General features: G+C 44.4%; 3 protein-coding genes across 5 annotated transcripts; 2 read left to right on the top strand and 1 right to left on the bottom strand.

Annotated features, from left to right (window-relative positions):
• The first annotated feature begins 2,329 nt into the window (after window positions 1-2,329).
• On the top strand, window positions 2,330-3,467 carry LOC103651127 (nuclear transport factor 2B). The gene is made up of 2 exons (XM_008676726.4): window positions 2,330-2,958; window positions 3,069-3,467. Exons 1-2 carry the CDS (start codon window positions 2,374-2,376, stop codon window positions 3,141-3,143), a joined length of 660 nt encoding a protein of 219 aa, XP_008674948.2. The 5' UTR covers window positions 2,330-2,373; the 3' UTR covers window positions 3,144-3,467.
• A 1,371-nt stretch (window positions 3,468-4,838) lies between these two features.
• Window positions 4,839-8,816, bottom strand: LOC103651126 (disease resistance protein RPS2). The gene is made up of 2 exons (XM_008676725.3): window positions 5,222-8,816; window positions 4,839-5,112 (listed from the first exon to the last, which is right to left on the bottom strand). The coding sequence occupies exon 1, from the start codon at window positions 8,218-8,220 to the stop codon at window positions 5,494-5,496; it is 2,727 nt and encodes a 908-aa protein (XP_008674947.1). The 5' UTR covers window positions 8,221-8,816; the 3' UTR covers window positions 4,839-5,112; window positions 5,222-5,493.
• Window positions 8,817-8,962: 146 nt separating this feature from the next.
• Window positions 8,963-16,251, top strand: LOC103651125 (uncharacterized). 3 transcript variants are annotated; one of them, XR_002268182.3, is made up of 2 exons: window positions 8,963-9,359; window positions 15,825-16,251. XR_002268182.3 is itself a non-coding variant. In XM_023302030.2 (2 exons), exons 1-2 carry the CDS (start codon window positions 9,570-9,572, stop codon window positions 15,959-15,961), a joined length of 2,403 nt encoding a protein of 800 aa, XP_023157798.2. In that variant the 5' UTR covers window positions 9,050-9,569; the 3' UTR covers window positions 15,962-16,076. The 3 variants fall into 3 exon arrangements, 2 of the variants coding, with proteins under 2 accessions (XP_023157798.2, XP_035822285.1); XM_023302030.2 differs by having other exon boundaries at window positions 9,050-11,835; window positions 15,825-16,076; XM_035966392.1 differs by lacking the exon at window positions 8,963-9,359 and adding an exon at window positions 9,374-10,340 and having other exon boundaries at window positions 15,825-16,076.
• Window positions 16,252-23,178: the final 6,927 nt, after the last annotated feature.

Genomic DNA, 23,178 nt, shown 5'->3' with positions numbered 1-23,178 from the left:
GATGTCCATGTAACAAAATGCATGGTCAGTCTTGATGCTTCATATATCTATAGCATTAGCAAAATGGTTAGTACCATACGAGTATGTCATACACACATTAAATTTGCTATAGCAGCAGGAAAAGGTTTGGTACCACAGGCAGTACGGAATGGTGTCTAAGGTAGGAGTAGGACTGTAGAAAATAGAACATTTGGGGAATAAATTATTAAACATGGACTTCGCTCGAATGCCATCATCAAAATAGTCTTTGTTAGTTTGCCATTCTCAAACGTCGCATTACAGACAAAATGCAATTTCCATTTTCCAGAGTTTACAAATCATATTACTATTTTATCGAATTTTAGCGACGTCAACATACTTTTTACCCCTAGTTCAAATCACGTCATTGAGCCTCCCCAGCATGTCCAGGCCACACCACCGCCGCTCGAGTGCTCGACTAGGTTGCCGCCGTGCTTCCGCACGACCCGCCAGTCCACCACGTCAAGGCCAGGCCCCCAAACCACCACTTCGAGGCCGTGTCGCGCCGCCGCCACCCCACGACATCCGGTCAATGCATTATATACTTCAGGTTTGACAATCCCCTGGAGCATGCCAATAAACTTAGAGATTTAATATAACAAAAGATTTAGCTTTGAGTACGAATGCATTAAAAATAGCTATCCATGTGTCTAAACCTTGACTTGTGGTTTTTGTTAGATTTTTAACTATAGGCTACTATGAGACAAAAATGCTTATTGTTGTTTTTGTTGTCTCGATCCAGAAGGTTGTTGCTCAATGATGGCATGCTCTGTCCGCTAGATGTCCATGTAACAAAATGCATGGTCAGTCTTGACGCTTCATATATCTATAGCATTAGCAAAATGGTTAGTACCATACGAGTATGTCATACACACATTAAATTTGCTATAGCAGCAGGAAAAGGTTTGGTACCACAGGCAGTACGAAATGGTGTCTAAGGTAGGAGTAGGACGGTAGAAAATAGAACATTTGGGGAATAAATTATTAAACATAGACTTCGCTCGAATGCCATCATCAAAATAGTCTTGCTACTATGCCATTCTCAAACGTTGTATTACAGATAAAACGCAATTTTCATTTTCCAAAGTTTACAAATCATATTACTACTTTATCGAATTTTAACGACGTCAACATACTTTTTACCCCTAGTTCAAATCGCGCCATTTCTTTCTGCATCTCAATCTTGAAAACAAGATGTTCAGCGCTGCCCAACTGCATTGAGGCTCCCCAGCACGCCCAGGCCACACCACCGCCGCTCGACTAGGTTGCCGCCGTGCTTCCGCACGACCCGCCAGTCCACCACGTCGAGGTCACGCCCCCAAACCACCATTTCGAGGCCGTGTCGCGTCGCCGCCGCCCCACGACATCCGGTCAATGCATTATATACTTGAGGTTTGACAATCTCCTGGAGCATGCCAACTTTGTTGTGTGGCGGTGTGGGCGAAGCACAGACGCACGACACAACACTGGTTTCGCGCCTCAAGCACGCGACACGGTGGCGTAGCCCAGCTTAGATGTGCGCAGCGGCCCAGCTTCCAGGAGCAGGGTCGGGTCGTCTTGCGGCACGACAGGGCAAGCCGGACGTGCGGCGGGGCGGCGCTGGAGTTAGGCCTCGCCGCCTCAGCAAAAAAAAAAAGAACCAAATTAATTGAAACCGAATTAACAAATTAGAAATTTCGATTCTATGTTTCAGAAAACCAGAAGAACCAAAGTGATTTCGGTTGTAGACCTAAAATACCGAACTAGCCGGAAAAACGAAATATAATAGAAGCACAATAGATTCATAGAATTTTAGGCATATTTCAATATAGCCTTCCTAAATACTAAGTATATAAAGCACACAACTCCTCTAAATAAATCCATCTGCAACCCTAATCCTCCATAAAGCCCAAGATACAAAAAGCCCACTGCTATTTGTCACCGAAAGAAGCGTCGGATCCTGCCGGTTGCCGAAAAACAGCGGACTTCTCTAGCTTCCAGTTTCGCAATCGTGCAGGGCAGAACAGGATCGTGTTCGATTACAATCCATCACTAGAGTGTGGCTTCACAGCTCACTCTATCTGGTGGTGTACTGGTATGGCCGGATCATGTACACCCTGTATCTGGTGTGAACACGTGATCTTTCTTTATCACGCAATTCGTGTTTGACGCTACCTGGGCTGGGCCGTCGGCTATGGACAGATTCCTTGCGTGCATCTTCCGAAGACGGTTACGGTTAATTCCATAAAACAAAGTGGGGGAACAAAATGAACTTCAATAAAACAATAGGTGATGCAAATAAAGATACACGGGTTTAGTTGCCTCTTGCTGCTCGTCGTTTCCAGCCCCAAGCTTGTTCAGAAATCAGAGCCCCATATGTGGCGCCACCGCCACGCACCGACGCACGCCCACCACCACATCCCGATCTGGGCGTTCGGCCTACGCCAACGCAAAAAAGAGCAAAGCTCCTTCTTTCCATCTGCACACGAACGCGCGCAACACCGCAGCCGCGCTTACAAATACCCGCCCCAAGCGAGCGAGGTGCCCGCCTGCCCGGAGCACGACACGAGAACACCACCACCAGGCACCACAACCAACCGACCGATCGAAGCCGGCAGACAATCAATGGACGGCCAGGGCAACAGCGGCAGCGCGGGCGCGGGCGACTGCGACGCGGTGGCGCGGGCCTTCGTGGACTACTACTACCGCACGTTCGACGCCAGCCGCGCCGCGCTGGCCGTGCTCTACGGCCAGACTTCCATGCTCTCCTTCGAGGGCCACGCCGTCGCAGGCGCCGAGGAGATCGGCCGGAAGCTGGCGCAGCTGCCCCTGGAGCAATGCCGGCACGCCGTGTGCACGCTCGACAGCCAGCCCTCGCCGTCTTTCCCCGGCAGCGTCCTGGTGTTCGTCAGCGGCACCCTCCAGCTCGCCGGCGAGGAGCACCAGCTGAGGTTCAGCCAGGTAGCTAGGCGTACACATGCCATCTCGGCTCGGCAGTAGGCCTTTGTATGTTTTGTTTCCGAGTTGGTGGTCTGAATAGTATAGTGCTGTTATTCGATCTTGGAGTGCAGATGTTTCAGCTGGTGCCCAACGAGCAGGGGAGTTTCTTCGTGCAGAACGACATATTCCGGCTCAACTACGGTTGACGCAGTAGCCGGTGTTCTTCGTGTGGGTGCCGAAAGGAAGGTCACCATATGCTTTGATGTCACATGGACACGCCTCGTGTTCGTGTAGGATGCAGTGCAGCAGCCCAATGTTTACTTTCAGAAAGCGTAGCGTCCTAAATAAAGTTTCCTATTAAGAAAAAAATTGCTTTCGTTTGAGAATGGCTTACATTTAGAAGAAAGTACTGTTACAATCAGCTTATCTTGTAGCCCAGTTGATTCGGTTAGGAGTGGATTTAAGGGGTTTAGGGAGAGATTAAATCTCTTTCTAATCAAAATTAAATTTAATAGAAATAGATTCAATTTCCTCGATCCCCAGTACTCAGTGGGGTGCCGACTCGCGAGTGAGGCGGCTAGAAAGTGAACACTACAAGTGCAGCGACCCTACGGTCGATTTGGATAAAGACTCGCTCAAACCTCTTCTTCGTGTTGGCGTAGGTCGAACGCCCAGATCGATTGCAACGGAGGAGATTAACGTCCCGTTCATTTAGTTTGGATTGGAACTAGAAACTATTCCAGCTAATCAATATTAATATAAATATAAACTTATCATTCCAGTTGAAACAATTCCCATGAAATCGTTTCGGACTAAGGGCATGTTTGGTTACTACAGATTAATTCCTATCCAAGAAGGGATCAAGCTATGGATATCTACTTTCTATAAGCAGTAAACTTGTAGCCAATTTTATAAAACACATGGGCCAACCCTCTCCTCTGTATGCACTCCTATAGAATCAGGCTGGATTAGTTCCACGAGTGTAGATAAGTGGCTCGATTCTAGACCATGGTGAGAAGGTTTCATGAAGTCTGGAGTAGTGGTCTAACTGAAAATGTTTGAAGAAGTGGGCTAACTGAACCGTATTTTTTTTAAAGAGAAACCGGATTGAAACCAGCTGGGATTGATCCACATCCGAACAGGCCTAAAGGTGATTAAATCATTTTCTATTTAATTTTAACCTAGAAAAAGGATTTAATATAATCCAATCGTCTTTAATTCTCTCCAAACCGAAAGCCCTTAGTGCATACCGTACTGCAACCCAGATTACACAGACAGTATGGTACGAGTACGAAGATCAGTGCATATCATACACTCTATCGGACCACCTACCATACCGAACGCCATATCCCACCTAATGGATGGTCCGATATGCACAGACAATCGCGAACTTTCTCCAAAACTTTCAAAATTGATTCAAATCAACTTCCAAATTGTGAGACTTGGTGGAGACCCTATCTAACTCCATATTGAAGCTATCCACAAGAGATCAAGTCAAAAAGATCAAAACTTCAACGGAAATTTCAAAATCTGTGTCAGAACAGGGTTTTGCAAAAAAAAAAAAACGTCGAAGAGTATTAGCTCAGCCTATGTAAAGTTTGATCTAATTTATTTAAATAAAATATACTAATATTTGTCATATTAAACAAAATGTTAGACTTATTATGAAATATATTTTAATTGTGCACCATGTTGATACCATTCTCTATGTTTTTTTAGGAAATTCTTATAAATTCAGTTAAATTAAGATAGTTTGGTATTAATTGGATCTAAAATTATATTTTGTGGGATAGAGATATTACTGAACTACGAAATAGTACCTGGCCACCATCCAAAAAAAAACTAAGAGGACGGATCATAAAATGCTGATGGACACAAATTAGGGTTCTCTGATCCTTACAGACCAACCAAACAAGCGTTTCTTTTAAAGAGGTCAAACGGTCAAACCTTATCTGTTGAATTCGGGACTATGGGTGGCCAGTTATTTTTTGCTTTGTTTGTTTGATGGATTTTGCTGTGCTGAGAGCCTAGTTTTGTCCTACTCAGGACTTTGGTCTTTGGGGATTAAATACCAGCCTACCTTAGCTTTTTGGGCTTGCTCAGATGGGGACCTTCCCTGTTTCTTCACAACACTCATGCAGAAGGAAGCTGCTATCAATGTTCTGAATTTCTGACCTATGAACAAAGAATGGTATGTGTTCAGCTCGTACCAGGAAAAGCAATGACACCCTCAACTTATTTCTCACAGAGAGCAGAAACGGAGAATTAGAGAAAATGGTTGTACCGGTATCCACCAGCCATTCTGTTCAGGAGATTTCGACAGTTACATCTGCCAGTTTCCTGGCTGCCACACATGCTGACTGGTCTTTCTATAGAACACGAGCTGGGTAAAAAAGAAAGAATCGCCCAACTTGTACTTGCAAGATGGACAATACAAACAATCACACCCACTGCAGAGTGCAGACTGGCCATCTCTGAATTCACGCGATCTACTGCATGCACGGGGAAGAGCAACCTCTAAAATAACAGAAGAATCTCTAGCAACCAAAACTGAGTTCAGTGCAATGGGCGGAACAATGGCTCATAAGAAGCTTTGACTTCCTCATCATCCCACTCAAGCCCATCCCACCATTCCCTGTTGCATTGTATCACGTTGAGTCCCCCAGCTGAGAGTTTCAGCTTCTTCAAATTCGGGCACTCGATAACTTTCAGGCTCTCCAGCGCGGGGAAGTGCAGTGTACATGTGCTGCTGCTGAGCCTCCTGAACTTTGCCAAGCCATGGAGGTACAGTTCCTTGAGGTTGGGGAAGGGTGTGATGACTCTAAACGCTGCCGAACCTTGTCCTCCGCCACCGCTTGCCGCCATGTCTTGTTCTTCACTAACAGTAATCAGCTCTTCCAGCCCATGGCAATACCAGATGAACAGTGATGCTAGATTCTGTACACACCCGCCTTTGTAGACGATCTTTACCTTGTACAGTCCCTGAAGGATGATATCGTGCAGGGTTGGAAGGATAGGCTGCTCTTCGTCGACAAGTTCCGCCCGAGCTTGCAAGATGGAACGGGGAAGCGCATTGCTATTCACAGCTTCTTTGCTGCTATCGATGATTACCTCAGCTAAGTTGCCGCAGCTGACAATCCACACCCTCTTCAGGTTAGTCATGTTCTTCCACAGGTTGCTGGAAGGAAGCTCTATCTTTGTCAGGCTCGAGCATGTCTTTATCAGTAGGTTTCTTGTGGAACCAGCGAGGCGATATGACCGTGACAGCCGCTCCAGAGCCTCAACAGATTGTATTGTGATGTCCAGCGCCTTGAGCCTACGCAGGCTCTCAAGCTCCTGAAAATCAACACCATTCCCACTTGCACCAACCTTCCAATCTCCATAGCTGAGGTCCATGTACAGAACTTGCAGCATTGTGAGGCTGCATATAACACCACCTGGGATCGTTTCCAGCGGCATATGCGAGAGAAGCAAGAACCGCAGAGTCGATAGAGATCCTAGCTCCCTTGGAAGTGACCTGATGTTTGTGTTATACAAATCCAGGTACTGCAACTCAACCAATGAACTGATCCCTGAAGGCAATTCGCTGATAGAGGTATGAGACAGATCTAACACTCTGAGAGATGGCATGTATTGGAAGAATCCATCACATATCTTGTCCAGCCCAGGATTTCCTTGCAGCATCAATGTCTTCAGTAAGGGGCAGTTAGGCCTCTCATACAACTCAAGAATGTTGTTCCGCATGAAAGAAATCCGCTCAGCATCGTTCCATTTCTCTGCGCCTGGTGCCTCCTTCAGCCCAACTCCAGCACGGACAAGCCATTTGGTCTCCTTGGTGCCGAAATCTGATGCAATCCACAGAGCCATGGCACGAACCATAGGGTGCATCTTGATATGATCCTCATCTTCACCTTTCTCCAGCAAAGAGGCAATCTTGAGATCACCAAGAAGGTCATGCCCCTTGTTGTATATTTCATCCATCTCAGTATACAAGTCGTCTATGAAACCTTCACCGATGCAGTAGCCTATGATCCAATCCTTGGAAATAGAGAACTCCTCTGGGAACAATGAGCAATATAGCAGGCAGAGCCTTAACTTGTCACTGGGCAGGTTATCATAACTCTTCTTGAGAGGCTCAAGAACATCAAACTCCATGCCAAGGAGCTGCCATGGGGCAATCTTTAGCACAGTGATGGCGTGCTTCCACTCTTTTGCAGTGCGCTTGCTGGCCATCGCCCGGCCAACAGTGATGATAGCGAGGGGCAGCCCGCCGCACTTCATGGCCAGCGCCTGCGCTTGGTGCCGGATCTCAGGGCTAGCGCTCATCAGGTGGTCGCCAACCTTCTCACGGAAGAGCTCCCACGAGGGCTCCCAGGGAAGGCACTCCATCTTGAGCTTGCGGCGGACGTCCATGCGGTCGCACACATCCTCGATCCTGGTCGTCAAGACGATCTTGCTCTGGGAGTTGTGCTTGGGCACCGGGATGCCAAGCATCCGGAAATTGAGTGGCTCCCAAACGTCGTCCAGCAGCAGCACGAAGTTCATCTTGCTGAGCACTCTGTAGAGCACACCGGCGCGCTCCTTGAGCGTCCGGTTCTCCCATGACACGCCGAGCCGGTCGCCGATGATCCTCTGGATGTCGTTGAGATCGAAGTCCTTGCCGACCTCGATGTAGATGGCGACATTGACGTCGTGGGAGTTGATGAGGAAGTCGTTGTTGAACTTGTTGAGCAGCGCGGTCTTGCCGACCCCCGCCATGCCGTAGATGCCAACGATGCCCACGTCGCCGTCCCGGACGCAGGCGTGGAGCTCGTGGAGTAGCGCGTCCCTGCCGAGGACCGGCGCGCTCGGCATCTCCTCGAAGCGGACCTGGACGAGTTCGTCGGCGACCTTGTGGAAGTCGGCCTTGTCCTTGAGGCCCGCGGCCTCTTCGCGAGCCTCGTCGGCCTTCTTGCTGAGGTGGTAGGTGGCCTTGTAGCCGGGGGGCTGGTCGGGAGGGAGCTGCAGGCGCGCCTGGTACTCGTCGACGATCCGCGCGGCGGCGTCCTCGAGCAGGGCGACGCACTCTAGCCACCACTTGACCTGGCTGGTGGCCTCCATGCCCTGGCGCTCGGCGGCGTCGACCATGCGCTTGACGTCGTCGCGCTTGCTCTTGAGCTCGTTCATCTCGTTGCCCATCGCGTCGATGTAGTCGCCGCAGGACATGACGTAGCCGACGGTCCGCGCGAAGTAGTCCTTGAGCGGCCGGAACACCGTGTCGACAATGGACGCCACGAATTCCATCCTCGCGAGCAGGAATCCCCAATCTTTGCCAGGAAATTAAAGCTCTAGCCTTTGACGGCCGGCAGCTAGCAGGGGCAAGAACTCAAAACCGGCGCAGATTGAAAGATCCGAGCATGGGCGAAGGAGGAGGAAGGGAGCCGAGCAAAGGGCCACTACCTAGAGCGGATGCGCACAGGATCTGAAGAACGGAGAAATCGACCAAGATCCAATCGGTGGGCAGGGGGCCAGAGGCAGCATCAAACTGGGGATTCTGGGGAACTCGGAAGAGGCGGAGGAATCAGTTGGAATTTTTGGGGAGCGGCTGTAGGAAACGGACAGATCGGTAGGCGTCCGAGCTGAGATATCCGAGACTGGACTAGTGGACAAGTAGCGAGTGATGAACTGGTGTAGCGTCCTTAGTGACGAAGCAACAAAAGGATGAAGGGAATCAAGAAAACTCACACTGCAAATGTGGAGAGGTGGAGGATAGATGGCCGCGCTGACTAGACCTTGGGACTCTACGATTACCCTGTGCGCGGTTTATGCGAGGAAGGTGGTGAGCGAGACGACTTGACTTGGCAGGCTGACGCCGGGCTGAGGCCGATGGCCGCTGGGTCCGACCGTCCGAGCACGTTGCCGGTGCTGGGCCTGGGAGTGGGCGATGGGTGCGAAGGGAAAAAAAAATTCAATGCAGCTGTACAAGTATTCGTTTTACAAGACAATGTATATACGTGGCGAGAGTCGAGTTGGAGCCCGTACAAAGTTGCATTTACAACGAGATAGAGCAAAGTCTTTAAACAAACATCTCACAGTCTATGTTCCATATAGATAGAGGTTTTTTTTCGCCATGTGCTTGTGTTGGGACCTGTCTGCCGCCTAACTAAAGCAACCACACCACCACACCAGCGAGGCGGGGGAAGGCGCGGCGCGGCGCGGCGCGGCGGGCTTCGCTCGTCGAGGCTGTAAGTCTAGGGTGGCGACCTGCACTCTCTACAACCCGCATCTCTCCGTCCCCGGCGACGACTGCGTGAGCAGCCGCAGCACTACTAAGAGCGGACAGCGGACTATGGAGGTGGAGGCCATCCGAGTTCCCTTCGAAGCTTCTCGAGGATAGGTACGCGGAAGATAGCTTCGTCGTCACCATTGCGGCATCGTAAAAGGTACCAGCACTCTGGGATCCTTGTCGATGTGTGATTATTCTCTTGTGTTTGATTCGCTCCCGTCTCTCTTCATTCGGAGTCTGTTGATTGTGTCGTGACCCGGGAGCTCTGATTCCCCATCCGATTTGTTTGTTCTCGCTTTATTTTTAGTTTTGTCTTGTGCTCGGTGGGTTTGATCCTCACCAATATTTTCCTCGTGTTCATTTGTTCATGGATCCACAAATAACCGATCCCAGAGAACCAATTTGGTGCGAAATTGAAAATCAGAAAGGAAGAAAAACCCTGAATCAGGGTAAGGAGGTCTGGAAGAATTTCAAAATCAAACACCTACCGATTGAACTGAAATGGTCTGATTGGGTACCTACCAGGGATATTAAGTGCAGAGATATCAGAGAGAAGGAACCTGGAGTATACGTTCCTGCGTGGTTAACACCACCTAGAAAAAAAAGTAAAAATAGAGTTGAGGTGATTTCTGGGAAATACAGGGGGGGTGAAGCAAAAAAACCTGAACCAGGTCACTTTAATTCGCATCACCCACCCGAGTTGGCAAAAGGTGCCCAGCCCCTTCATACGAGTGAGACAAACCCTAAGTCTCCCACTCTCTCACATCTCAGCCGCTTCGTCGGCCATTTCTGGGGGAAACCGCGAAGATCCTTTGCAAGTGTGGTAAAAAACCCCCGCGCGCCCACCACGGTGGTGAAGATGCAACCTAGAGGAGCCGGGAGGCGGGGAGGTGTTGCCTCTCGAGGTACTGGTCGCAGATCGGCGCGGGAGAATGTGTGGAGAAGGGTGGAAGAAGGCTCATCAAGCGCTCACAGACAGGAAGCTGACCCGACAGATGAAGAGAAGATGAAGGGAGAAGAACCCCATCAGCAGAACCCTTGGGAACAGCAGAGAAAAAGGCCCGAAGGAAAAAGCGGAATAGATTGGAGGCATGTTGCTGAGGATGAGGATTTTAAAGAAGAGAATATCAAAAAAGAGGTACCTCGGAAACCCGCTGTTGATAGGCCTCCATGTGATTTCTGTCATCTAAAAAATCACTTGACGAGAGATTGTCGCCATCGTTTTTCATGTGAAACATGTGGTGGTGATGATCATACTGTTTTTTATTGTAAAAAATGTTTACCCTGGAATCTGGGTCCTGAGTTGTGTGCGGCTCAAGTTGAAGATCAAAGTTTTTTTTATATTGAGGAAAGCATTGATACTAGAATGATAAGGGAGCGGTCTAGTACTGCGGTGATCTCTGTGGTTCAAGGGACAGTTGGGGAAAAACAGATTGAGCAGGAGTTTGTAAATCTAGTTGGAAAAAACATTTGGAGGTGGACTGCCAGATCCATTGGTGAAAACAAGTTTTTAATGAGGTTTCCAGACCCTAAAATGATTAAAGACCTGGGATACTTTAGGCCACTGGGGATGCGAACGGCAAAAGCGCAAATAACCATCGATCCTTGGTCTCCAGTTGTCAGTGCCAAAAGCTGTTTACAAAGAGGTTGGTTTAGAATCAGAGGTATCCCAATTGAGCAGAGATCTATCAAAACCATTGCTAAAGTGGGTGGATTAGTGGGAAAGGTAGTTGAAATTGATGAAAAAACCCGTGTGAGAAATGAATATGTAAGGGTAAGGATTGCCTGCAGAGATGTCAGTATTGTTCCATGCACAGTTGAGAGTTCCTTGGGTCTCTTTATATATGATTTTCACTTTGAAAGGGAAATTCAGGAAGAGGACCCCCATGACAATCGTGGTAGTGGCATCAAAATTGATGATCAAGATCAGAATAATGCTAAGAGAACAAAGTTTGAAGGAAACCCCTGGAGTGAAGGGAAAAACAAAGGCAAGACTCAAGAAGGGTATAACAATAATCAGCAAAAAGGAAAAAATGACCAGCCCATGCAGCATAGATATATGAAGGCTCCCCCTGCTCCACCAGCTGAGAAAAACATGTGGAATCTGAATAAAGGAAAAGATATCATCCAAGATATTTCAACTGAAGAGAATTTGACTAAAGAAGGAAGAGTTCAAATTACAGACAGTGAAGAAGAGGATACAAGTGACCTTTTAGGGGAGGAATTGTTTGCTGCAGGTATGAACATTGGAATGTATGATACACATAAAAAATGGGATACTGGTGAAAAGGATGAAGATGCAAATGAGAGGGCAACTTATGATAAAAAAGAAACCACAAAAAAGGGCAACATGGTCATTGAAGAAATAGTGGATGAATTTAAAGATGAAGAAGAAAAGAATGAAATTCTGGTAAGCACTCAGGATAGTGGGATCATGCTTGGATCACAAGAAGAGGTTGATCAGAAAGAAGAAGCTGAGAAGGATATGATGAATCCTAAAAACAAAAAGCATGCTGAAGAAAAGATGTGTACTAAAAAAGAAGATAGAAGGGTTAGTGAAAGACTTAAGAAGGACGCAGGAATCAGAATCGAGGAGAAGAACAGAAGAATAGCTGCTAAAAGGAATTTGGAAGGTAAATTTTATGCAACCCGGCAAAAAGTTGATTTTTCTTCTCTTAATGATATTGCTGACTTAGCATTTAAGGCTGGTATCAAAATAAGAGATGACAATTTAGAGAGTATTGATTTAGTCAAGGAAATGGAAATAGCAAATGAATGTCTAGCTCAAAAAAATAGAGCTAGAAAAAGACAAGGGTAAAGAGGTTGCAGCCTATATGCAAGATGATCATGGCAGCAACTCTGATTTCTTATGTAATGAGGAAGGGTCTGAATCAGACGACTTCACTATTGTCCAATCTAGAAAGAAAAAAAGAGAGAAAAGACTTGGCATTAAAATATCTCCTATTGGAAAAGGTCAGGAAAATCCTGAACCAAATAGAAAGAAAACCAAAGGTGCTGGGAAAATCCCTGCCACAAATGAAAAAAAAACCAACAAGGGTGTAAAATGAATAGACATCCAATGAACAGATTGTTTTGGAACTGTAGAGGCCTTGGGAAAAAAGGTTTATCTACGTACTTAAGAAGTTTAATAACACAACATAAACTTGCCTTTGTTGGTCTGATGGAGACTATGACCGAAGAGATTAACGAGAATGTTCTTAAAAAGTTTGACCCTAATGGTGATTTTTTTTGGAAGTGGTCCCCATCTACTGGGAAATCCGGTGGAATTCTAATTGGTGTTAGAACCATCCAGTTTGACGTTGGGGCCTTCCTTCAAGGAAAACATATGCTGCAATTAGATCTCTGGGATAAAATCCATATGTTCAAATGGAATATAATCGTTGTTTATGGTCCTGCTCATGAAAGAGATAAGTTGAGTTTTCTTCAAGAGTTATCTCATTTCTGCACAAAAAACAATGAACCATTTGTTGTCGGTGGAGATTTTAACATTATTCGGTATTCTCACGAAAAGAATAAAATGGGACCTGTTCATAAACATACTGATGCTTTCAATGACCTTATTCAATACCATGAACTACATGAGGTACATATGTTTGGAGGTGGATTCACCTGGTCCAATAACCAGAGTGATCCAACACTTGTGAAACTGGATAGAATTCTTATCAGCAAGGCCTGGGAGATTATCTTTCCTCTAGCTAAGATCAAGAAGTTTCCCAGAGAACTCTCGGACCACAATCCTCTTATGTTAGTGACTGGTCCTGAACTAGTCCATACTCAACACTCCTTTAAGTTTGAAAAGGGTTGGCTGAGTCATCCTGATTTTAAAAAGATTGTTGACAATATTTGGAGTAAACCTTGCAAAGCCAAGAGTGCTCTTGATAAAATTCAGCAAAAACTAAAACTATGTAAACAATATCTGAAAGGTTGGGATTGGAACATGAAGGGGCAGAAAAAGAAGAGAAAAGCCCAGATTCAAGTTGATCTTGGTAACTTGGAAAAGCTTGAAGAACAATATGGATTAAATACTTACCAACTGGAATTGAAAATGTCTCTTTTGGGAGAAAATTTAGATATGATTATAGAAGAAGAAACTTATTGGAAACAAAGATCACATGAAAAATGGTTGTTAAAAGGAGATGGAAATAATGAGTTTTTTCATAGAATTGCAAGTGGAAGAAAAAAGAAAAATGATATCCTCTTCTTTGAAGACAATGGTACAAGGATTGAAGGAGAACATATGCTTGAACATGCTACTAATTATTATGCTGATCTCTTTGGCCCAGCACCTGGAAACCTCTTCTAGGTGGATGACTCCATTTGGAACAATGCTGAGCATATTTCTGACAGTGAGAATCGCACACTGTGTGAGTTTTTTACAATGAAAGAGATTACTCAAGCCTTATTTCAAATGGAAAAAAACAAAGCTGCTGGTCCCGACGGCATTCCAACTGAATTCTATCAAAGCTGTTGGGATACTATAAAAGAAGATGTTATGCAGATGTTTCAGGACCTTCATGAAGGAAAACTGAATGTGAGCCGTCTAAATTATGGAATTATAACTCTCATTCCAAAAATCAGAGATGCTGCAAAGATTCAACAATTCAGACCTATATGCCTCCTGAACTGCCTATACAAACTTATCACTAAGGTGCTCACTAATAGAATGGAACCTTTTGCCCAGAAACTTATAAATGAACATCAGACTGCTTTTTTAAAAGGTCGGAGCATCATGAGTGGAATTGTGACACTCCATGAGGTTATGCATGAAACTAAGAGGAAAAATGAAACAGGGATCTTTTTAAAGCTAGATTTTGAGAAAGCTTATGATAAAGTCAATTGGAACTTTATGTTTCACTGTTTAGAGAAAAGAGGTTTCTGTGAAAAATGGATGAATTGGATGGAGAAAGTTGTCAATGATGGCACTGTCAGAGTTAAGATCAATGACAAAGTTGGTAATTATATTAAAAGTCATAAGGGAGTGAGACAGGGTGACCCTCTATCACCTATTCTCTTTAACTTTGTTGCTGACAGTTTGGCTAGAATCCTTATTAAGGCACAAGAGAATAATGCTATTACTGGTTTATGCAGTCACATTATCCCTAATGGTCTCATAATTTTACAATATGCTGATGACACTATCATTTGTATTGGAGATGACTTTGAAAAAGCTAGAAATCTGAAATTGCTCCTATATATGTATGAGCTGATGTCTGGTTTGAAAATAAACTTTCTCAAGAGTGAGATTTTTGTAATAAATGGTGATGAGGAAACAACAACAAATTTTGCTGATCTTTTCAAATGCCAGATTGGTACTTTGCCTATGAAATACTTAGGTGTCCCTGTGAGCCCCAATAGACTTCGCATTGCAGACTGGATTGGGCTTGAAGAAAAATTTGATAAGAGACTTGAAACATGGAAAGGAAATTGCCTATCCATGGCTGGGAGAATTACCCTTATTGATGCTTGCTTGACTAATTCACCTATTTATCATATGTCCATGTATCTTCTTCCAAAAACTACTATTAAAAAGCTAGATGCCAAAAGAAGAAGATTTCTTTGGCAAGGTGGTGGAGAAAAAAAAAGTATCACTTGGTAAATTGGAACAAAGTTTGTCACACAAAGAAAAATGGAGGTTTGGGCATTAAAAATCTTGAAGCTTTAAACATAAGCCTTCTTTGTAAATGGTGGTGGAAGATTGAAAATGAATCGAGTCTTTGGCAAAAGATAATTGTCAAGAAATACTTTCATGGAAAAGACTTATACAATATAAAAGTGAGAAACTCTGACTCCCCTGTATGGAAAGACTTGATGAAAATCAGAGCTTTCTACCTGAAAGGCAGACAAATCACAACTAAGTGTGGAGATAAGTCCAGATTCTGGCTAGACAGCTGGGTAAATGAGAGGCCTTTATGTACAATTGATCCTGAATTATATGAGATTTGTGATGACAAGTTTATTCTAGTTAAAGATGCAAGAATAAAAAATTGGCAATTGTCCTTCAGAAGATGGCTAAATAATGAAAATGAGATTCGATGGATATCAATTTGCGGTGATTGTGAGAACTTCGAGTTTCAAGATTCTCCTGACACTGTTCAGTGGAAATGGGGAGGGAAGAAAACCTTTACCGTTAAATCAATGTATAACAGTTTATCAAACAACATCTCTGATCTTGGCAAAAAGCACATTTGGAAAAGCAAGGTCCCTCCGAAAATTAAAATTTTTATGTGGTTCCTAGAGAATAACAGGTTGTTGACTAAGGATAATTTGATTAGGAGGAAGTGGTCTGGGGACCCTTCATGCTGTTTCTGCCCTCATGCTGAAAACATTGAGCATCTCTTTTTCACTTGCCCTATTGCTAGAGTGATCTGGGGAACTGTGGCGAAATGTCTGGATACTCATCATATTCCAAACAACGTGGAGTCTTGCTATAGGTGGCTTCGAAAACACCTCAACTGTGACAATGCTGTTCATGTTATTCTGATTTCAGCAATTTGTTGGGCTATCTGGAAAGCCAGAAATAAAATGTGTTTTGATCATGTGCTTGTAAATTCTCCTAATGAGATCATATGCCATGCGGGTGCTCTTGTGTCTTCTTGGGCAGGGCTTAGCAAGAAAGAGCTCCAGGACCTTCTGCAAGAGGGCGCCAAGATGCTGGTGCGTGCTGCAAGTGCTAGAGGAAATCGGATCCTCGGGTCGGGCGATGAGATGGAAGGGATGCTGCAGCCACACGGGCGTTGAGTCATGACGTGACTGCTCGCCTGGTGTTAGCTTTGTCAGGAACTCGCTCTATTTTGCTGCCGTCTGTTATGTCGTATGGTCTGGTACTTGTGTGATGTAAAACTCTAAACTCGTCGGTTGGCATGTTGCCTGGTAGGGGACCCGGCTGTTCTGAGTCATCCGAAGCGGATTGGCTCGTCAGCGCTTCTGTTTGCGGGTTCTTCCTGTTATTTTGCGTTGGTAGTGTGGAAACTATCTGAACCACTTTGTATTTCTGTTATGACAATAATAGAAATGGGGTCCTCCTCTCGTCAAAAAAAAAATGTTCCATATAGAACACAAAGCCTAATAAAACGAGATAGCGCATGGACCTGAGAATGAGATCATCCTCTAAACGCTTCGGTTTGAAGTTTCTCCGGTGTGAAAGGGCGCTGGTCCTGGCGATGGCGACTTGGCGAGTGTCCCCGACAGTTTCGCACCGTTGCTAGAGGCTTTGTTTGGCCTGGTGGAAGATAAAATAAATAAAAGGTACTAATGCAGTAGTAAGGCGAAGTGGCAAACATGATACGATCTGATCTAGGACTAAGACCATGGATGTGCATGTTTGCGAGATGTAATAATAATTAGTAAAAAAATAGCTTGTTGCCAATGCGTGCGTACCTTTCAACCTATAGATGGCCATTTGGCACTAACACGATGGGCCGGTCCAGGCACGGCACGAAAAAGCACGGTCCAGGCACGACCCGGTCCGGTTAGTAAAGTGCCAGTGCCTGGCACGGCACGGCTATAGTGCCGTGCCTGGGCCACTATCTCGACCCGTAGTGCTGGCACGGGCACGACACGGTTACATTTTTTATTTTAAAAATAATAGTTTACATATATTAAGTATAAGAATTTAACATATAACACAATAAAACTGCAGTTGCACTGGTTAGATGGATGCGTTTAAGCCTCTTATGCACTAGGTTGTGAGTTTGAGCCCCCACAACTACACATTTTTTGCTAAATTTAACAATATACTCAGATGGGCCATAGTGCCACCGGGCCGGCCCGGCACGACTAACAGACTCATGGGCCGTGCCTGGGCCGTGGCAGCGGCACGCCGGCCCATCTAGGCACGGCAAGGTTTGCTACCCGGGCCTGGCGGGCCGTGCCGCCGTCGGGCCGTGCCGGCGACGGGCCGTGCCGGGTCGGGCCGTGCCAGCCCGTTTGACCATCTATATTTAAACCCGAGAAATCAGAGGAAAAATTATGAGTCCTCCACGACACACCCGTTGAGTTCACACTAGAGATGGCAATGGGTACCCGAAACCCGATAAGTTTTTACCTATTAGGGTACGGGTTTGGGTCAATTTTCATACTCATGGGTTTGTTAATGGGCATAAATCTATACCCAGCGGGTTTATGGGTACGGGTTTGTTCCTATAGTACCCAAACCCGTGAACCCGTGGGTTTTTTAAACCCGACCAAACCTAATGCATATTGTCATTTTATTTTATAAACTAACAACAAACTTGTTATTCCTTATTTACTTCATAATTTTTATCAATTGGTGAATGTGTTAGTAGTCGGTGAGAGTGTTGTTTGCTTGCTATTATAGTTTTTACTAGTGTTATATATGTGGTGGATGGATAACTTAGTGCAAGGTCACTTAATTATACAACTTATTATATGTATTCCATTCTCTCTACTAATATTTTTTATACCAAATCATGAAATTGTTGTTCATTACATAGATTTTGGATCATGATATCATTAATCATTACGATACTTATTGATTATGAGAAGAACAAGTATATTGGAGATGAAACCCACGGGTAACCCATGGGTACCCGCTAACCCGATGGGTACGGGTTTGGGCAAAATCTCAATCCCGTCATGGGTACGGGTTTTTTAATGGGCATAGATATTTTTCACGGGTACGGGTTTGGGATGGCAAAACCCAGCGGGTTTGTACCCGTTGCCATCTCTAGTTCACACGTTGGCTCGGCCATCCTATGGCTTAAAGTTGGGCACGACGGTGAGAATGACACAAGTGACCCATGGTTTTTTTGTGCTTTAACAATTTTTGTCTCATCATAGAAGTTATAGAAAACACTGGGCACAATTTATATTTTAATATATATAGACATGGCATGGCACGACACGACAAAAAATCAATTGGTGTCGTGGCCGCTTCAAAAACAAAAAAGTTTCCCAAATCACGATAAATCTGAATTGTGTCGGCCCAGCTTTCATCTAGTGTTATGCACTAGAACTAGTGGATCCATCTGCTGGGCTTTAAGATACACACCTGAATTCAGCCTTGGCCCATGATATCTGCTTTACTTGTCTCATGCATACTGAATGCATGCTTAAGGGAAGGTAAAATTAACAAAGGTATACCATCCTAAAATAGGAATCACAGAGGACTAGTTAAGTCAGTCATGAAATGTTATTCTAGTTTCGCTGTACCCTTCTTAAGAAAAGAGACATGAATAACCATCTTCTAAGTCACTTGTACAGCTTTCTCTTTTAAGCTCTTTTTGGCAACCGCTTCCTCCTGACACGTGTGTTGTAATATTATTTGTATAATAATGTACCGTAAGTTTTTTTATTTACAGCCCAAAATACACTAAAAACACGCAGAAGTTAGTAAAGTCACGATTTAAGCTTCGATGGCTTTTCCTATTGTACAAGTACAGTGGTATAGCAAAAACCGATGAAAATATTGTCAAAGAGGTCCCTATATTTACAGTGTCACTCTAAACTTAAGGGTATGTGTGTTTGGTTGGATGTACATGCAGAGATGAAATATGGTAGTCACAGTTTTAATAGTATTTGGACGAGAGTCACGTAGGGACGATGTAAACCTATTGGGACCATGCTTCGTCGCCGAAAGTCCTGCAGGAAGAAACAGCTTCGGTTAAAGCTGCTTATACATGATGACCGAAGCTACCACTCATGAAGCTTCGGTGTTATAGCGTATTCAAAGATGAAGGGTCGAACCGACTTAAAGATAGAATGACAGTTTAGTCCATAAGGGTCTGAGTCATTGTTGTAAACTTTTATAAGGGGCATAATTGTAATTCCTTATAGGCTGTGTCCTGTGCCTATAAATAGTGAACAATATTCCTTTACTGTTCACGGATTCCTGTAATTGCAAACGCATCACTCGAGAATTATTATTTGTCAAGGAAAAGGTATAAATGTAACTAAACATTATGTTCTAACATTTTAGATTCATATAATAAGATATGCGAATGATGTCATCTATTTTTGATACATTTATCTTTAATGTTTCATATTTTATATTACTTTGTATTATTTTGTAAGTTTAATCACGAAGGTGTAACCTTCGTGATATTTTACTCGTGGTCTTCGTCCGAAGTTCATTAAATCCTTGGGGAGATAATGCTTCAACGGACGAAGGGCATTAATATTTAACATTTTATGTTGTCTTGTTCTTAATTCATAGCATTTGAGAACAAGTCCCCAACATTGGCACCCACCTCCGGTGAACTCACTTCCACTTTCCTGAGACAATGGCTTCCTTCAAGAACCAAGCTAGAACTACTTCGACTCCGAAGCTGATTCTCCCGATAACAGGCGGTTCATGCTCAGAGCCGGCTAACAAGAAACAGAAGAAGGAGGCACAGAGAAGAGTACAGCATGTAGGGGTACAAGGACCCTTCATCAAGTCAAGATGGTCTCACATTCCAATTACCTTCTCCCAAGAGGATCTTCAGCTCAAGGATTACCCACACAATGATGCTATGGTTATCTCTTGTGTGATCAAAGGATTTCTGGTCCATAATGTTTTGGTTGATACAGGCAGTGCGACTGATATCATATTTGCTAAGGCCTTCAGACAGATGCAAGAGCCCGAAGACAAGATCCATGATGCCACACATCCCCTTTGTGGCTTCGGAGGAAGGCAGATTGTAGCACTTGGAAAAAACCTTCGGATTTATCAACAACACAAGGACTGAACAAGTTGTGTTCGACATTGTTGACATGGAATACCCTTACAATGCAATCATTGGTCGTGGTACTCTCAATGCTTTCGAAGCAATTCTTCATCCAGCATATCTTTGCATGAAGATACCTTCGGACCAAGGACCTATTGCCATTCATGGAAGTCAGGAAGCTGCCAGAAGGGCCGAAAGAAACTGGATAGACTCAAAAGCAATCCATAACATAGATGGAGCTGAAGCTTGTGAGCAGTACAAGTTTAGAAGGGAGAAAGCTGCTTCGGCCGATCAGCCGAAGCCCATGCTTTTATGTGAGGACATAGCAGAGCAGAAGGTGCTATTGGGATCTCAACTGTCTGAAGAACAGGAGAAAACCTTGATAAGGTTTCTGTTCAACAACAAAGATGTTTTTGCATGGTCAGCCAATGATCTTTGTGGAGTCAACAGGGATGTTATTGAACACTCGCTCAACGTTGACCCATCCTTTAGACCCAGAAAGCAGAGGCTTCGGAAGATGTCTGATGACAAGGCTGAAGGTGCTCGGAATGAAGTGAAAAGGCTCCTCAGTGCCGGAGTTATCAGAGAGGTAAAATACCCAGAATGGCTGGCTAACACTGTTATGGTAAAAAAGGCCAATGGTCAATGGAGAATGTGTATTGATTTTACTGATCTCAACAAGGCCTGTCTGAAGGACGAGTTTCCATTGCCAAGGATAGATTCTCTAGTCGATGCAGCAGCTTCATCAGAGCTTATGAGTCTGCTGGATTGTTATTCAGGCTATCATCAAATTTGGATGAAGAAGGAGGATGAGCCAAAAACTAGCTTCATAACCCCTAGTGGAACATATTGTTACCTTCGGATGCCTGAGGGGCTCAAAAATGCTGGAGGAAGCTTCAGCAGAATGACAACGAAGGTTCTTCATTCTCAGATAGGCAGAAATGTGCTAACTTATGTTGATGATATCATTGTAAAAAGCACGAAGCAAGATAATCACATTGCTGATCTGCAGGAGACCTTCGCTAATTTTAGACAGACCGGTTTAAAGTTGAATCCAGAAAAATGTGTCTTCGGAGTGAAGAAAGGGAAATTTCTTGGCTGTCTAGTTTCAACAAAAGGGATTGAGGCTAATCCAAATAAAATTGAAGCTATCCTTCGAATGGAACCACCAAGTACAAAAAAGGGGGCTCAAAGATTGACAGGAAGACTGGCATCTCTTAACAGATTTATATCTAGATCAGCAGAGAGAAATTTACCATTTTTCAAAGTGCTGAAATCAGCCGAAGTTTTTCAATGGGGACCAGTTCAGCAGAGAGCCTTCGAAGAGCTGAAGCAATATTTGATAGACCTAATAACACTAACTCCACCAACGCCAGGGGCTCCTCTGTTATTATATGTGGCAGCTTCACACTCAGCGGTAAGTGCAGCACTTGTCCAGGAGAGGCTTGAAGGCCAAGTCAAAAAGCAAGCCCCAATATACTTTGTATCCGAAGTTCTTAGTTTATCAAAGAAAAATTATACAGAATTGGAGAAGGTGTTGTATGCTGTTTTGACGGCCTCCAGGAAGCTTCGGCACTATTTTCAGGCATACAATATAGTTGTTCCTTCTTCACAACCGTTGAAGGATATTATGAGAAACAGAGAAGCTACTGGAAGGGTTGGAAAATGGGCTGCGGAACTCAATGAATTTTGTATTGATTATGTGCATAGATCTTCAATTCAGTCCCAAGCATTGGCAGACTTCATTGCTGACTGGACGCCAGGGGCTCAGGAAGAAGAGGCGAGTAAAGATGCTGAAGTTTGGACAGTAATTTGCGATGGATCTTGGGGAACCTTCGGAGCAGGAGCAACTGCTGTGTTGGTTGCACCTTCCAAAGTTAAAACTTGTTATGCAACAAGACTTGATTTCAGTTGCACAAATAACATTGCTGAGTACGAAGCTTTACTCCTTGGCCTTCGGAAGCTAAAGGCGATGGGAATCAGAAGGGCGGTTCTTAAAACTGATTCCCAGGTTGTTTCTGGTCATATTGACAAAAGTTATAAAGCAAGAGATCCGAAGCTTGAAAAATATTTAGACACGGTCCGAAGGATTGAGGCTTCCTTCGAAGGGTTTTCTGTTAAAAATATTCCTCGTGGAGACAATGAATATGCTGATTTATTAGCTAAGTCAGCAGCACAGGGGCTGCCATTACCTTCAGAAGTATTTTTCGAAACAATAAAAGCACCTTCGGTTGAGCTTCTTGAAAGAGCAGTCCTCAACATATCCCCTGTTTATAGTGAGGACTGGAGAACTGAGATCATCTCTTTCCTCCAGGGTAACTTTTTTTCAGATGACGAAGCTTATAACAGGAGGATAGAGGCAAGAGCTCGACCATATGTTATAATAGAAGGGGAACTATACAAGCGTGGGGTCTGTTCTCCGTTACTCAAGTGTTTATCCAGAGCCGAAGGTATAGAATTGATGAAGGAAATACACGCAGGCCTGTGTGGATCTCACATTGGATCTAGGCCTTTGCTTGGAAAAGTTTTTCGTCAAGGATTTTATTGGCCAAAGGCAGCTTCGGATGCAGCGGAATTAGTCCAAAAGTGCGAAGGTTGTCAGAAATGTGCAAGAGATCAAAAACAACCTTCGTCTTTAACTCAGTTAATACAACCCACTTGGCCGTTGCAAAGGTGGGGCCTTGATTTGTTAGGTCCATTACCACCAGCACAAGGGAACTTAAGATATGTTGTAGTGGCAGTGGAATATTTTTCTAAATGGATTGAGGCAAAGCCTTTAGCCACAATAACTTCGGTCACTATTCAAAAGTTTTTCTGGCAAAACATTGTTTGTCGCTTCGGAGTGTCGAAGGCAATCACTGTGGATAATGGGACACAGTTTGATTCCGAAGCTTTCAGAGAATTTTGCGATCAAATTGGCACGAAGATCCATTTCGCATCAGTTCGACATCCGGAGTCAAATGGACTTGTTGAAAGAGCTAATGGCATCATAATGACAGGAATAATAAAGTTAATCTTCAATCAGCCCAGGGGAAAGTAGCCAGATGAATTAATCAAAGTGGTGTGGAGCCACAACACAACAGTATCAAGATCAACTGGCTTTACACCATTCAAACTATTGTTTGATGACGAAGCAATAACTCCGGAAGAGGCCAAAGCAGGATCAATAAGAATAGTAGCTTCGGCAGAAGGCGAAGCTGAAGCTGATTACTCTGTGGAAAAAGATGCTATAGAGGGGATCAGGCTTCAAGTTGTGGAAAACATCAACAAATATCAAGCTGAAACAAT

The sequence above is a fragment of the Zea mays genome, chromosome 3 (assembly GCF_902167145.1).
Source record: "Zea mays cultivar B73 chromosome 3, Zm-B73-REFERENCE-NAM-5.0, whole genome shotgun sequence".
NCBI classification, from domain to species: Eukaryota; Viridiplantae; Streptophyta; class Magnoliopsida; order Poales; family Poaceae; genus Zea; species Zea mays.
Note: the sequence above shows the minus strand (reverse complement) of the source record. Positions and strands in the feature narration are given on the sequence as shown.

Excerpts from the sequence above, each read along its gene's own strand:
- LOC103651127 (XM_008676726.4), top strand. The coding sequence starts at position 2,374 with ATGTGGCGCCACCGCCACGCACCGACGCACGCCCACCACCACATCCCG. Across the intron at positions 2,959-3,068 it reads ACCAGCTGAGGTTCAGCCAG|ATGTTTCAGCTGGTGCCCAA; the intron begins GTAGCTAGGCGT and ends CTTGGAGTGCAG.
- LOC103651126 (XM_008676725.3), bottom strand. The coding sequence starts at position 8,220 with ATGGAATTCGTGGCGTCCATTGTCGACACGGTGTTCCGGCCGCTCAAG.
- LOC103651125 (XM_023302030.2), top strand. The coding sequence starts at position 9,570 with ATGGATCCACAAATAACCGATCCCAGAGAACCAATTTGGTGCGAAATT. Across the intron at positions 11,836-15,824 it reads TGCTAAAAGGAATTTGGAAG|GGCTTAGCAAGAAAGAGCTC; the intron begins GTAAATTTTATG and ends CTTCTTGGGCAG.